At 37.3% G+C, this 17,063-nt stretch overlaps 1 protein-coding gene across 7 annotated transcripts in view; it reads left to right on the forward strand.

Moving 5' to 3' along the window:
• Window positions 1-17,063, forward strand: part of Reps2 (RALBP1 associated Eps domain containing 2) — a 222,388-nt gene that overhangs the window by 153,923 nt on the left and 51,402 nt on the right. For all 7 annotated transcript variants that reach the window (XM_033760202.1, XM_033760203.1, XM_033760204.1 and 4 more), the window contains one exon: window positions 11,087-11,148. In XM_033760202.1, the coding sequence (XP_033616093.1) occupies window positions 11,087-11,148 (62 nt within the window). The remainder of the gene's footprint in view (window positions 1-11,086; window positions 11,149-17,063) is intronic.

The raw sequence follows: 17,063 nt of genomic DNA on the forward strand, positions 1-17,063 counted from the left end.
TGTTTTGGGTGTTGAGACACGGTCTCACTATATAGTTGAGACTGACCTGTAACTCACTATGTCCCCCAGGCTGGTCTCGAACTCATAGCGATCCTCCTGTCTCAGCCTCCTGAGTGCTGGGATTACAGGCGTGTGCCACCGCACCCGGCCCTAAGTTGTATTTTCTAGTATCTGGATTCCGAATCTTGAAGAGGCTGAGTTGTTATTGCTTACTACTTTGTCATTTTGTCCATTTTCTAAAGTATTTGTACTATTTTCCATTCCCACCAGTATTGTATGAGAATTACTGTTTCTTTACATCCTAACACGTACTATTATCTTTTTTATTACATTATATCCGAGTGAGTGTGAAGTGGTATCTTGTTGTGGTTTTCATTTGCTTTTCCTTGATAAGTAATGATGTTAAACTTTTCATGTGCTTCTTAATGACTCACATTTTCTTGGGGTAGATCATTACTTATTTGCCCATTTCTCAGAAATGGGTGTTTGTTTTAATGTTGAGTTGTGCATTTTGGAGTCCTTTGTACATATGAATCCTTTATCAGACATGTGGTTTGCAAATATTTTTTCAGGCTATGACTTGTCATTTTTTTAAATGGTGTGTTTTGAAGTACAGAAGTTTTTGTTTTGTTTTTTTTTTTTTGACTTAGGGTCTCACTGTGTAGTTCAGGCTGGCCTTGAACTCCCTATGTAGACCAGCCTGGCCTCGAACTCTCAGCAATTCCCCTGCCTCAGCCTCCTAAATGATGGGATTACAGGTATGCACCACCATGCCCAGCCTAGACGTTTTGAATTTTGATGAAGTGCTATTTATTAGTCTTTCCCTTTTTGGAGCATGCTTTTGGTGTAATATCTAAGAAATCTTAACCCATGGTCTTGAGGATTTTCTCTATTTTCTTTTAAAGGACTTAAAGTTTTAGTTCGGATTTTTAATCCATTTTGGTTTAATTTTGCCTAAGGTGTGAGGTAAGGGTTTAAGATCATCTTGTTATATGTAGCTATCTGGTTTTCCTAGCACCATTTGTCAGTGCTGTGCATTTCCTGTTGAACTGCCTTGGAACCTTTTTGAGTCACTTGACTGTAAATATAAGAATTTAGTTTTGGAGTCTCCATTCTATTCTGCAGACTACATGTCTATTCTTATGCTAATACTACACTGCATATTTTTTTAAAGTGGGGAAATCATGGTTTCTGAAGGGGTGATCATATGACTCAGAGCCTAAGTATTTGCCACAGTGGCATATTTTTAGGTAGAATGCATAGCATATTATTTACTTGAGTTTGTGGTTGATGGCATGTCTAGGAGCATCCCTTCAGTTCCTTGAGTTTGCAATACTTTCTTACTTTGAGGCTTTCTGACATGCTTATTCTTTACATATAAAATCCTCTCTGTCTAGCTTTTAATCCCTCATATTATTGCATGGTTTTCCTCTTTACCAGTGCTTGTCCCATAGGCTCAAAATCCATTACTGCTCACTGCTCCGTAGTAGTCTCGTGACCTTGGTGATGTCATTTTATTTCTCTAGGCTTTGATATTCTCATCTGTGGAGTAAAAGAATTGAATTTAGTCTCATTACTTTTCCAAATTCAGTCATAAATATCCTCTTTGAACATGTGTAAGTTCATTTCTTTTAACTAATGAAAAAATTGTTCTGCTCAATGGAGAACATAGTAGACTTGCATTTAGATGGAATGATCAGGGCGTATAGGCACGTATTGGAATGCATAGGTATATATGACATATATAGGCATCACTGGGAATGACTGGTGGGTGACGAGAGGGTAGGTATATGGTCATACATACTTTTGTGATTAGAAAGGAGTGAAAGATTAAACAACTTCTATTACAAAGAAACTGCTATTTGATGAAGTTGCCAAGAAGAAGAATGATCCCTATTGATGAAATTCTTGAAGCTTTGCATATGGCTAATTCTCTACTTGATTGAAACTTTAAAAAGTATGGGTCTCACTGGCAGGCTCCTTCCAACATTTTCCATTCTTTGAGTGTTTTTTCCCCTTTGGCATTTGAATGCTTTTATATTCTCCATAAAATATTCCTAGGTAGGGGGAAGGGAAGCCTTTTCCCATAGCTGAAGTTATTCCAAGTTTCACTCCCCTGAAGAGTTGACTTTTTGTTCTCGAAGCTTTCAATGGCTACATCTGCTGCTTTATATCCACTCAGTAAGTTGGAACATATTTTCATTTAATCATTGATTTGGGCCTTTGTAAAAATCTGAGGGAAATTAGTAAATAGTGTTATCTATGAATAATACTTTACCTGGAAATTTCTAAGCATAATGAAGTAAGAGAATAAAAAAAAACATTAGAGGTTAGCAGTTTGGATGAAGATACCAAGAAGCTGAGATCCAGTGGATCAGTGCATGTCTTTCAATAAAATTAAGAAATTATTTTAAATACTGGGAATTATTACCATGTCTTCTCAATTTAGGATTAAATGGCAGTTTTTTTCTCTGAACTTTTTAGTTTAGTTTTTGGGATGTGGGTATTATTTTTTCCCTGAACTTAAAAAATTTTTTTACAAAGTTTTGTACTTATAAAGGACAAAAGTACTTGCTGGCATCTACTGTCCTACTTTATTAATTATAAGATTCAATTATAAATCAGTATTTGCTTTATGAATATGGTAACTTTATGGTAGAAAAAAAACATTCGTCTCCCTTCTGGAAAAGCAGCTGTTACTATTAACAGGTACATTGTTACCCTAAATTATTCAGCTACAATATTTTTTCAATTTCACTTTTTGTGAAGGTGTACTTTTCTTTTAATAGATTAGAACATGCTGGAGAAAATATTTGAATCCAATTTGAAGTCAAGAATGGACTGAAAATAGTGTAAGATTTTTCACTAAATTCAGTTCCAACAGATGGCAGTATGTTTAGGTGCTATGGGAGACAAAATGATGAATTAGACATACACTTGGGAGGATGAGGCTAGATTAATATCTACCATTAAAGGAAGTGAGCAGAGGTTCATAACTACATGGTTGAGGGTTTTCAGCAGCACCAAACAAGGAAAGATACATGTCATTTTTTAAAAAGAGTAGTGGCTGAGGGAAAATTTGAGGCTTTGGGGATAGTTTCAGTTTCTTCAGCTTTCTGTAGAAGCTTTGTGCCTGAGTGGACACTTACTGAGCTTTCTCATTGAGATCTCAGTCCTAGAGTCAAATAGAATGAGTACTCTTAATTTTCCCTCTGTCTTGGTTACTTTCTCACCTCTGAGACACAGTACCTGACACCCACTATTTAAAGGAGGAAGAGTTTATTTTGGCTCAGTTTGTAGAGGTTTTAGTCCATAGTCACATGACTCCAAGACAGAGCAACATGGCAGAAGAGAAACAGTTTGTGCCATGGTGGTGGGAAGGTGGGGAGAGGGAGGGAAGGAGAGAGGGAGGGGAAGGGAAAGGAGAGGGGAGGGGAAGAAAGAGATAAATCCCTTCCAGGGCACACCCCAAGTGACTAGATCCCACCACCTAACAGCAAGTCTGCTATAAGTCCCCATAATGCAGTCACCTTCCAAAAGCCTTACCTATGAGCACACGAGGCTTTGGGGAACATTTTAGATCTAAACCATAACACCTTGTCTCTGTCTCTCTCTCTCTTTTTTTTTTTTTGAGATAGGGTCTCACTATGTAGTTGAGACTGCCATAAAACTCACCATGTAGCTCAGTATGGTCTCAAACTCTCAGTGATCTTCCTGCCTCAGCCTCCTGAGTGCTGGGATTACAATGCATGCACCACCACATCTGGCTATAACACCTTCTCTTGACTGTCAGTGGTAGTGTCTTCAAAAAACGAGGGAAGAATCTGGAAGAGTAACTATTACTCATACCCAAACATGGTGGAGGGGGAGGCCCAGAGCTCCATGCTGAACCTAGAGGACAAACCAAAATCTGAGAAGTTCCTTCAAGGCTAAGTCTTCAGAGAATATACTATGCTGCATAATTTTTCTTGCTTTTTGGCGAGATTTTTAATGTTGATCATTTTGGTATTTCCTTCATATTTCTAAACAAACATATCTGTATAATTTATTGACATTTCAGTTTTTGTCATCATCTATCTTCCCTCCTTTACTTTCCCACTCCACCAATACAGTTATATTGTGACTTTGGTTACATTAATATTTAGAGTATATATTATTATGTTCATGTAAGTGAATTATCTTTATTAGTTGTACAGGTTCTTGTTTATCTTGGAGTGAATAATCAATTTAATGTTTTTCAATGTATATACCCCTGATTCACACATTGACACCTCTCAGTTTTCTAGAGTTCTTTTTATGGAATTCTGACACATCAACTATTCTATCACTTTTACCTTTTCAAAGAAATCGAAATCTATTGTCTTGTACATATTTTCATCATGAAATCTCCCTACATTGTCATCCAAGGATTCCCTTCCTCTTTTAACCATGTTGAAATTCTTTTATCTTACATCCTGTGTCTTACTGTTTTATGGTTTGTTCTTTTGTTTTGGTGGAACACAACCTTTAGTAGATTCTTTAGAAAGGGTGTATGAATGGAGCTTAATTTGAGATCATGAAAATATCTAAAAATATCATGCAGGCTGCCAGTTTGGGTATATAATCATGAGTTAAAAATAAGTTTTCTTCAGAATTTTTGATGTCATCGATCTACTGAATTCTAGTGTCTAAAACTGTTTGGGCTTCTGATTCTTTACATGTGGTCTGCCCTGCTCTCCCATTCTCTGTTGAAAATTTGTGAGATCTAACTCCGGTATTTTCTTGATAATGTACCTTGTCATTTATCTGTTTTCTTCCTTTGTCCTGGGTACTCAGTGAGTCCTTTTAACTCAAAAGGTCAAATCCTTCTTTTTCTTTGAAGTTTTATTGAATCATTGAATTGATTTTGTTTTGCCATTTTCTGTCTCTCTTTGTGAAACCTTTACTTGGATGTTACCCTACTTTCTGGAAAATTTCCTCAGATTGTCTTTGAAGTTTTCTATTTAGTTTTTTTTTTGCATTATCATATTTTTAATTGCTAAGTTCTTTTTTATTTTGAGTATTCTTTTTTTCAATAACATTCTATTATCTCAACTTTTCAAGTAGCATCTGTTGTTGAGATTTTTCCCTGAGAACTCTATTTAAAATTTCATCTCTAATGCTCAACCCATTGTCTGTTTTCTCTGGAGAACAAGCTTCATAAGGCTAGATCTTTTTCTCCAGTGACATTTGTAAAGAACCTCAATTAGTGTCTAGTTGAGTGTTTTAATATTTCTGGAATAAAATAAATTATTCTGATAATAATTCATTTTATGTAAGTACTGCATGCTAACTGTACCCCTAGAGCTTTGATCATAATATATATTTTAAAGTTTTCTTCTAGTATAGGTCTAGTCTAAGTTTCTTTGCCCTCCCCATTTTTATTTTAGTTTTTGAGACAGGGTCTCCCTAGGTAGTCCAGGTTGGCCGTGAACTCACTATGTAGCCCAGGTTGGCCTTGAACTCAGGCAATCCTCTTGCCTTAGCCTCCCACATGCTCAGATTACAGGCGTGTGCCATCATGCCTGGCACCCCATTTTTATTGATATATACCTTAGTTCAGAGTATTTCCGTCATGTCTGATGATAATGCTTACATTTAGGAATGGGTGAGAAAAGCTGATTAGAGTCTATGAACAAAAGGATGAGACTTGCCAAATGTGGGCTTCACGGTAGAATGGTCTGGCTGAGCCATCTTTTTGGAGATCCCTTGGTGGCAGTGTCTTTAGATCTCTCTTCTTGACTGCTCTGATTCCCTTGAATATATTCTTCCAGTCTTTGGATGGAATTTTCTGAAGGGAGAAGGGAAGAGGGCTGGCAAAGTCTCAGTATCCAGACTACATACATTTACTGAATCCTTCTGTTTTTGGTGGGCCCTCCATGGATTCACCTATGCCTAGAAAAAAATACATCTAGTCTTTTACTAGAGTGGGAAACATGCCCAAACTCTATAGAATATGGAGGCAATCTTAGGATCTCACTGCTACTAAATTTCTTTGATCAGTCTTTTTTAAAATATGGGGATGGAATGTAATCCTGTAGCTCTTCTGATTTTTGATTGCTTACTATATTTGGAGTTATCAGGAAAACAGGAGTAAGGCATGACCACTATAGGGAGAGAGCCTATTGGAGCAGGACTCCAGAACCCCCCAAATGGTATGAAGCATATCTGGACCCAGACCCTTCAGGGTCTGCCCTTCTCCTGAGGGATAGTAAATAGGATCCATTATTCATTTTTTTTGAGACAGGGTCTTGCTATGTAGCTCAGGGTGGCCTTGAACTCACTATGTAGCCCAGATTGGCCTCGAACTCACAGCAACCCTCCTACCTCAGCCTCCTGAGTGCTGGAATTATAGGTGTGTGCCACCACATCTGATGCATTTCTTTACTTTTTAAGTAAAAATGAAAAAAAAAAATCTGGAAAAAGACCAAGTAGAACTGTAGAAAAGAAAAATTTTGTAATTGAAACTCAAAGACTGGATTAACAGGGCAATCAGTGTTAGAGAACTGTGCAGAACATAGCACAGTTAGACAAAGAGCTCCTGAAGAAGTGACAAGAGAAAATGGTAGAAACAAAATATTTTTAAAAAGTACTGAGAATTGATCAAAGTTGACGGGGGTATCCCATGGTTCAGAAGTGCTAGTGAAGAACCAGAAGATGAGGCAGTGTATGTGAAGACACAGGGTGACGTTTGATATTTCATGCTACCAAAACCAAAGAGAAGCTCTTCAAAGCAAACAGGAGAAGTTACTAAGAATAATGATTTGACTGACAGCAATAATAGAAGCAAAAGACAGCGAAATGCTGTCTTCAGTGTTCTCAGCAAAAATAGTGCTGTCACTAACTATGTTTGCTATCAGAAGGCCCTTAATTTGGAAAATTGTGAAAGGATGCACTTAGGACCAAAGGTAAATCATAAAAGAAATTATAATGGAAATTAGGCAGTTTTAAAGCAATAAGTTATAGTGCCACATATAAAAATTTATGAAATTTTAATGAACAGGTATGTAGAAAAAAATTTGTCATCCTAAATGCTTACATTAGAAAAGAAAATATTTTTTAAAATGTGATATTTATACAGATTAGAGTACTACTTTGCCATAAAGAAGACATACTTCAATCTTTTGTGGGAAAATGGATGCACCTTAAGACTGCAATGTTAAGTAATTCAGACACAAAAGTTGAAATATTGCATGGTTTCTCATATGAAAAACCTCATATGTATAAAGTATGAAATAAAAGACAAATAATAGGAAAAAATAGAGAAAAAAAGGTATTGTAATCGAGTGTGGACAATATCTAAAAGTGTACCTTTGTCTTACATGTTTCATATGTTGGCCCATTAGCCTGGTTTTCAATCTGTATATATGATAATTAACTTTATAAGGTTTTATAAAATGAATAAATGAATCTGATGCTGGAAAAATAAAAGAGGGGTAAGGAAAAAAATGGAAATGTATTGTGTATATGTACCAAGTTCCTGTAGTGTATGTAATCATTATGTATGCAAATATGTGCTAATAAAAGTAAAAAAAAAGGAAAAGCTAGAAGCTGGGCATGGTGGCACACACCTGTAATCCAGCGCTGAGGCAGGAAGATAGTAAGTTTGAGCCCAGCATGGGCAACTTAGCAAAGTAGTGACAGCCTCTCAAAATGGCAGATGGAGCAGGGATGTAGCTCATTGTGAAGGCTATGGGTTCAAACTCCAGGATGAAAAAATAAAGAAAGGAAGGAAGGAAGGAAGGAAGGAAAGAAGGAAGGAAGGAAGGAAGCAAGCTAGCTAGAAACAAATGAGTAAGCAACCAACTCAAGGTAGGAAACGAATGACAAGACAAGCTCAAGAACATAGATGGAAAGAGATTGATGAGACAAAGGGAGCATATAATATGGAAGCTTAAAGAAGTGAAAAAGTTGAGTTTTTGAAAAGAGCAGTACAACTGACACATGCCAAGTGAGATTAATGTAGGAAAGCTATGATGATACAAACACCCCAAGTACTGGAAAAAGATGAATACGCATGCAGACAGTAAGATGATCATAAGTGGATAGGAAAACTGTCATACCAGTAAATTTGAGCATTTAGACAAAATGAACAAGTACCCGGAAAAATGTCATTTATCAGAGTTGACTTAAGAATTAATCTGAATAGTTTTATTACAAAGAAATTGAATTATTACCAACAAATCTTATTTAAAGAAAATTCCAGGTCAGGTGGCAAGTTTTTACCTGATATTTGAGAAAATTTTCAAATCTCTTTTGTGGGTTTTTTTTTTGAGACAGGGTCTTGCTATATATCTCAGGCTGGACTTGAACTCACTGTGTAGCTCAGGCTGGCCTTGAACTTGCAATGATCCTCCTGCCTCAGCCTCTTGAGTGCTGGGATTACAGGTGTCTGCCACCATGCCCAGCTAAAATTTCCAATCTTGTACAACCTATTCCAAAATAGAAATAAGAGGAATACTTTCTAGCTGAGAGAAGCAAAAGTGAAGGCCATTTGAGAAAGGAAAACCATGATTGTCAGTATTGCTCAATATCTATATATATCTATATATCTATATCTATATAGATATATAGATATATAGTTGTAAGAATCATAAACAAAATACAAGTTAACTAAATCCAGCAGATTCAAATTTTTGCCAAGTTGTGACTATCACAGGTCTGCAAGGATGCTTTAATGTTATAAAACGCAAAATGTAATTTACTATATTAACTAATTACAAGAAAAAAAATCATACCATCATCTCAGTGGATAGAGTTGTAGGTTTCATTAAAATTCAGCACCAAATTATCCTGAAAAAAAAATCTCAAAATAAGAATAAATGGGAAATTTCACAGTCTGTTAGAGGATACCTACAATAAACCAAAGTAAATATCATAGTTTATGGTGAACTAGTAAATGTTTCCTTTTGAGATCAAGAGAAGACGAACGTTTCCATTATCACCATTTGAATTCAACTTTATAGTAGATGTTCTAGATAGGTAAATGGGACCAGAAAAAACATGGTAAAGGCACTAAAAGAAGAAATTTATGATGTATTTTTGACTCTCCCATCCACTTAGAGTTTAATGAAGAAAATAAGCAGTACCAACTCATAAAAGATTTAGAATGAACAACGGGCGCAAACCTGTGACACTACTTGCTTAGTTGTAAGAAACTGAGGCAGGATTCCATTTTGGATGGTCTCAGTCTTTCACCTCACTTTTTCTTCATATTTGGGGCAGTTTCTAATGAACCCAATAAATAGTGTTTGTAGTTGACATAGTTTTATCCAGAAGTACATTCATAAATAGGCCCACACATTTTTTTTCAAAAATTGAGCATTTTTCTTTTAAAAATTAAATAATAGTTAAAAAAGGTTATGATCAGACCCAAATCTAGATGTAGGTCTTGTAAGTCTTCTAGCAATTCTCCAGGTAGCAAGCAGAGATAGTCACAGAGTTCACCTTTAGTTCATCTCTCTACTGTCTTTGTTCCCTGATTTTTCTGGTGTTCTGAAACCGTTTTGTATATGTTTTGTTCTGGTATCTTGAAAACTGTTGTTTTAATATGTTTTTCTATTCATTTTTGTTTGTTTTAAATGGGTGAGTAAATTGCATCTATACTGCTCCATCTTGGCTGGAGGCAGATGTCCATTTAATTACATGGCTCATCATTTTCTTGAATAGTCTTTTGTTAATAAAAGGTTGTTTTAAAGAGTACAGTTGTTTGGCCTTTCCCTTAGAAGCATGCTCAGATTTTGCTTTTGTGTTTTATTTTGTTTTTAAAGTAACTGGTAACTTAAAGGCTCAATCTGTAAGGACCTCTAGAGTAGGAGCCCAGCAATGAATAATTCCTGAAGCATTTCAGCATTCTCTTCTGTTACATAGTTTGTTATTGATGGCTGTTGAACTTATGGAGTTTTGACCCACTGATGTATTTCATAGATGTTAATGAAAGACAGACTGAGAAAATCATGGCCAGGCCCATATGGTTATGTTATATCTACGTGCTGGCTCAGAGTTAACATCTCTGTGGCATTACTTGGAGTTACATTTGTGGAAAGCACTAAATTCCATCTTCCAGCTTGTGTAATCCAGGGCAGGCCATTAATGATTTCCAAAACTTTCCTGTTCTTGGTACCTTGTTATTATTTATTTTTTAAGGCGCAGAAAATTGTCCAAATATTAGCACATATATTACAGATTTTTGAATAGACTACAAAAGACATGGTGTTTTTCTAAGAGAGTTTATAAAGAATGTGGTTTAACTTGGCAGGGTGTAATCCCATTTCTTGTGTGTGATTATGGATTGTATTTATACTTCCATACCAGCTGTTTATTTTTATTGTTAAACTATAATTCAGATGTTCTTGGCTTAACTCAGATATTCTCTGTATCTCACAAAATTAAAAAAATGTTAGATGCAACTTTCCTTCAAAAGATCCTTCAAATGTGGCCACGCTGTTTTAGAAACAGGAGTTAGTTATCCCTAACAATAATGACCAGGGAGAAAACAGAAATTGAGATCTTGGAAATAAATAGATCCTTTCAGTCCCTCACTTTTGGCCTCCTCTAATGCTGGCAGACCCATTTGTAGGAGTACACAAAGGCCCCCAGAGCTGCTGCCTTTGCGTTGGGGCACCTTCCTTTCCTTTTAGCAGCCTGTGCACTGAGCTGATGCGCAGTAATGCTGAGAGCCAGGAACAAGAAGAGAGAAAGCAGAGAAGACTCTGACTTTTGACTTAGATTATTTGAAACTAAATAATTAACGTCAAAATAATGGGGAATTGACTGCCTTTCTTATACTGAGTTCTACTCTTTTGATCAAAAGATGTCTTTTCTTACTATTTTACTTTGTCTTAATCACAGCAGCCTATGTAAATATTTGATGTTCAGGTAGGATGAACATGAAACAGGGATTAGAAAGAACATATGCTTTAAAAAAAGAAGCCTTCAGAAAGAGTTGAAAACTCAAACATGTTAAATGCAATCCCCATTGCTGTTCCTACTTGAGTACAGAGTTTCACTCTTGTTTTGTGTCCTTTTCTGGGGGATAGTCCTTAACATTGTGTGTTTTTCTTTTCAGCTACTAAGTCAGGACTGTTACCTCCACCACCTGCACTTCCTCCGAGACCTTGCCCGTCACAGGTAGGAGACAGATTGGATTTCTGTCTGCTGTTTGGTAGGCTAGCCGTGTCACCACTGTACTCCTTTGCAAGGGTTGATCGCCACAAATCTGGTCTGTCAGATTCTCAGATAATATCTGGATGAAGAAAGCAGAGCGTGGTTTAGTTTCTTTTCATCCAGCCAGTCTCTCAGCCTCATGGAAGAAAGCTTCATCAGTAAGTACCAAACAAACATGTACTAGCTGATTCTGAACTACTGTTCTACTGCTCCATGTGGTTTTCTTCTTCTTTTCCTTTTCTTTTTTTATTTTTTATTTTTATTTTTGTACCGAGGATTTAACTCAGGACCTTGTGCTTGCAAGGCAGGCGGCGGTTCTTTTTCTTTTTGACAGTACTGGGGATTGAATCCATGGTGTTCACACTGAGCTGAATCTCAGCCACCTCACCCCCAACTCCTTTTACTTTGAGACAGAATCTTTCTAAGTTACCGAGGCTGGGCTGGAACTTGCATTCCTTCTACCCCAACCTCTCAGAGTGCTGGGATTAGAAGTGTTTGCCATTGCACCTGGCTATATGTGGTTTTCATACAGAGAGGAACAGCAAAGGTGTCTGTCCAGTTGGGATGGGGGACATGGTTGTTGTATATAGTACATGCAGTCTGAGTGACTATATTTTCACTAGCATTTTAGGAGCTGTGTTCATTCCATATACACTAAATGGTCCTCAACATGGGTATAGTGCTGTGGTTTGGGCCCATGGTGCTTTCTTTAGGGTGGTGTTTGTTCTCCAAATGATAAGTTGAAACAGCAGGAGTGGGAGAGTGTGTCGCCAAAATCTGTTTCACCTGTAAACTAATTTTGTCTTATTTCCATGTGCTACTATGGCCTTATTCATCAACATTTTCGTGCTGTTGAAAGTGAGAAGCAGCAAATGTGTGGTATAAAGTGCTACAGATCTTTCCTTTCCTTAATTGCTACTGAAGAAATTTTCTGTCTTTAAAGACTCTTTCTAACTTTGGCAGAAAATGTGGGGGAAACTACAGACAGTTGCAATGTCTGCATCATTACTTTGAGTGGTTCAGAGCAATACTTTTCCATGTGGTTCATCTCAGGGGTGAGTCACTGAAGCCACTTTTAGTGTTTGCTTGTCCTTCTGTCAGACAATTCAAGGGTCTTTGGCATCCACTCAACCATGTGATGCAGATACCATGAGGTACGGCTTCCTGCTTTGGTTTGGAGGGTACTAAACAGCTCTGTTCTTCTTGACTTGCATATATACAAGTGAGAACTCCTTTTCCAGAATCCAGCACTGGCCTTAAGAGATACTGACCTGTTAACAAGTAATTATTGAGTCCCTTCTGTTTATGCCAAACCTTAGTTCTACCCTGAGCCTTTCCTTGGTTGTAGTTTCTGATCTTTCAAGATTATAAGTTGTACATCTACAGTACACTGGGCATTCTGCTTAGTCCTTTCCATGCATAATTTAATCTTCACAAAACTTGATGAAGTAGGTATTAATATTATCCATTTCTTACAAAGAGGACAATTGGAGCATATAGGGGTTAAGCAGGTCACCAAAATGGCATAGCTAGTAAATAGTAGGACCAAGTTTCACAACTATAGTCTTTAGGCTTCTCTCCCCATCACTGGAGTCTTAAGTGTCAGTATCTGCAGCAGTAGAAAAGATCCACTGCACTTCTAACTGAGACATTTACCATGTGACAGGACCTAGATCAGTGGTGGCATGCATGTAATATGTTTTTAAGACAAAAGATGCCAATGTATGAGTTATTTTTTTCTAAACGAAAACCTCAGTATTCAGGTTTAATTGCAGTGTTGGCACTTTGCAATAAATCAGTGGGCTTTGGGTTGCAATTTGGGCACTGCTGTCTGAAAGGTTTGCCATTACTGACCTAGATAGACCTAGATGAATTGAGGCTTCTGGTACTTGGCCTTGATCATAACAAAATTAGCCGGCATTGGGGGTGCTTATCTGCCAGCCGCTAGTTTCAAGCCTTGGCTTGCAAGCCACCTGGATAAATGTGTGGAAGACCTGTCCCAAAGGGCTTTTGTAACCAACCTCCTTATTTTTACCCCTGTTACACAACAGTAGGTACTTCCTGCTCTGAAATGTGCTGCTGCTATTGGTGGTCCTCATCTTAGCTGCTTGAGGTGGGCTTCCTGCCTGCTTTGGGGCTAAGTGACTGAGGATCTGACCTGGAGACTGGGAATTCTCAAGTCACTGCTAATGAATGAATCTGCCTCTTTGTCTACCAGATTTCCTAGCACAATGTAAACATTGAGTCCAGCACTCAGCCCAAACCTCCATCTCAGCTGCTTAACTATGGAGATTTCAGACTACAGGAACAGGTGTGTAGGAAATGTAGGCAGAAGATGCTAGACCCTTTTTCTCCTCTTATTTTTCCCTTTTGTCTGCTTTAACTGGGGCACATATATGAAGTCCTGGGTAGTAAATGTGTGGTTATGTTTAGTCTCTGAGCCATGGAAAATTCCTATTATTGACTCTAGGAGAATTTTACCAACACTATAGTCTTTCCCAAACTTCTCGTGATAAAACAGTCTCTGGGAGATATTAATAGGTCCCGAGGGTTGGAAAAATTTGTGGGCCACTGGTCTTTACTCTCTCAGAGAGATTCATAGCTCATATGAACCCACTAAAGGCTGACCTACAGAGAAAAACAAGAGGAAACCTGGTCAGTATTGTTAAGCCTGGAAATTTTGTAGGTTGTTTTTATTTATAAAATACCTACTAATATCCCGAGGGCTTAGTGGTTTGGAAACACTATTAGAACACAGCCTTAAGGTGTTGCTAAGAATGTTCTAAATCAGTCTCACCTATCATGTGATTTCTACATTTATGCGATTAAAGTTAAATTTTATCTTATACTAATAGTTTTCTCTGAAAAAGTTGAAAATGAAAATTTACAGTACATTAGCTTGAGGTTTCAAATTGTCCCATTTCCTTCCTTGCTTTTCTGTTCCTTCTTGCTTATTCTCTCATGATGTCACTTCTACCACCTCACAGCAAATTTGATTACAGAGCACTTCCACACTCTGATTTTTCTTTTGCTCTGTTAATTTAAAAAATATTCCTTGCTGTAAGTGGACCATCACCCCAACTTTTGAATATACCTGTGTCTGTGTCTACAGAGACATCTTTAATGGGGCTTAGATTGCAGTATCATCACCAGGAGACTTACGGAGAAACCAGGAAGTCTGGGGCAATTAAAGTCATTACAATTATTAGTAGATCTGGAAGAGATTAAAATCAAGTGTATGGATTATTTTTGGATTTAAACGTTTCATGTTATTTATCTTGATAAATGGGAAAGATGAGCTTGTAATAAACAGAAAATGTTCCTTACAGAGGAATACTATTTAAAAAACTATATGGCCAGTCAATAGTGATATGTTTTCAAGTTCTAAGTGTGTCAGATAAATGAGCTTGTACATAAGCGTATGTATTTACATACAATGAAAGTGTGTTTAATTTTATCAAGTGAGAAAGATGAGATATAGATTTTCAGCAGAGAATGGATTTTAACTGGCTCCTCCTTAACTAAGCACTGCTGTGATATGAACATCTGGATTAAGTTATAATGGGGCCCCAACATTAGGAAAAACAATGAATTTTAAAAACCATATCTTTTGTTTTGATATTTTAGGTAAGTTAAAGAAGAACTAAATGAATATATAAAAAAACCAAATGATTCAGATTCCATATTTTCCTGTGGAAAGACTAGCAACCAGGCTGTGATCTTTTGACTCAGGTCAGAAGAGGTGATTCTTTAAAAAATATTGATTCATTACATAAAAAACCAAAAAGTAATTAGAGCAAACTGTTTCAAATGGAGCAGTGTTAAAGTGAGAATTAAACTTATTAGTTCACTGTGTGCTTATAAATTGAGTAAAATGCCATCTACAGAGTTTGTGCTTGTTTTATAAATCAGTTCTCTACCAAGGGACTCTTTGGTACTTCCACAGCCAACTTCCTGTAATAGCATGGATCTCATGCCAGATTTCTGTAGCACTTGTGACAGAGCCATGGCATTAGTGTAAGTGATTTTTAATAAAGAAAATAATTTGGGGTTATAAAGTATTATCTTTTATGTTTTCTATTAGCACCACCTTTGATGAAATGGGGGGCTTTTCCTATTTGTAGCACTAGTCCTTCACCTTGTCACAGCAGATGCTCCTCACTGGTGATGTTATGAGCACTTCAGTAGTACAAGACAGTGAAAGCGCGGTGGAAGAAGCATTATTATATTATTATTATTATAGCTTTAAGCTTAGAGAGACCAAGGAGGTTCATGAAATGGGTGAGATGCCCAGTGAAATGAGACAAACAAAATTCCTTTCTTTTTAGACGGCTGAGGGATACAGAGCTTCACTGCACAATGCAAACCAAAGACAAGGAAACAGACATGTGAGAGGTGGTGCGTTTGTGACACTACTAGAGATTTGGAAAGCCAGATTTCGGGGGAAGAGAGGGGTCCTGAAGGGGCCTTGGAAAAACAAGGTGTCTCCTCATCTCTACACCCGACGGTGCCAGAGCTATGCGAGAGAAATAGTCCCCCAAGGGAGTTCTCTCTGGGGTACAGCCTGGTTGCACCTAGTTAGGCTAGCTGTTCTCACTCTAGGCTGCCCAGTGGAATCACGAGGGAACTTTAAACCTGCGGAGCCCAGAAATTTGGAGATGAGTTGGTGAGGCCTGGTCATTGGGAATTTTAAAAACTTGCCTAGATGCTTGTAAAGTGCAGCCAGAGTTGAGAAGTACTGAATTAAGGCAGGAGGAAAGAATGTTGAGAAAAGAGGTTGAGAATATCAGGGATTTTGTTGCGCTATGTTCTTACTGGGCCTAATGGGAACGGGCGAGAAGCAGGTCAGCTTACGGGGGTATCCAGATTCTGTGGGGCCGAGAACCCAGACCACGAGGAATTGTGTGATTGATGTGAACAGAGACAGAAGGCCTGATAGGAGGCTCCTGCATGAAGGACCAGTCTCAGCGTGCCACAGGCCTTGTGTGTACTGTGATGAGAGACTAGCCGTGAGCAGAGATGGCCCCGAAAGGTGGCTGACTCACTCAGCCCACTCAGCTCATCTCTCATCTGACTTTGCCATCTACCTGGAATCAGGGCCTGAAGGCCATACTGAACTTAGTTGGAATATGCTGGGCATGCTGCTCTTTTCCAAAGCTAAATTTATTGGGCACACCTTTTAATAAAATAACCCCTTTACTTTATTTGGGAAGACTGTGGCTTATTTAAATTCAAATAGCAGTTCACAGGCCCTGAACTACTTCTGAAATATTTGATGCTCTATTTAAAAAATATAGCCTGTCCTTTTAATTAATATCCTATCATTTTTAGTATTCTTTCCATAGTTAATATACAGTTGGTGATACAAAATAGTAAATTCTTCTGGGAGAAAATTAAGAGTTGTACAGCATGCTCTCTGTCATTTTAGAAAATTCCTAACGGTTATGTAGGTCTCTTTTAGAGTTATCTAATTCTTTTAAAAAATGTAACTTAAAGTATATCATATATACTGAATCCATTTTTAACACATGCTAAATCTATTTCTAAGACAATAAAATGATGTTATAATCTCACTGGCAACTTTCAGATATCTATAAAAAAGCAACAAGAAACATTCTTTCATATAAACAATATAGAAATGTTGCTTCTGAGATTTAATGGCATTTTCTCCTTTATACAATTAAAACTCAGTGGGCAAATATCAAACATTATGAGATCTTTTGCAATAATGTATTCAGATGACCTCATGTAATGTGAAGGAGGTATTGAATTACATTGCCTATGTAGATAAAATATTTCTATGAGCTTCCAAAGGCACATACAATATCCTTTTGCTCATCAAAATATAAATTTAACATGGATCAAGAGGTATTTTTCTA

The sequence above is a fragment of the Fukomys damarensis genome, unplaced genomic scaffold (assembly GCF_012274545.1).
Source record: "Fukomys damarensis isolate Sample0158 unplaced genomic scaffold, DMR_v1.0_HiC HiC_scaffold_39, whole genome shotgun sequence".
NCBI lineage: Eukaryota > Metazoa > Chordata > Mammalia > Rodentia > Bathyergidae > Fukomys > Fukomys damarensis.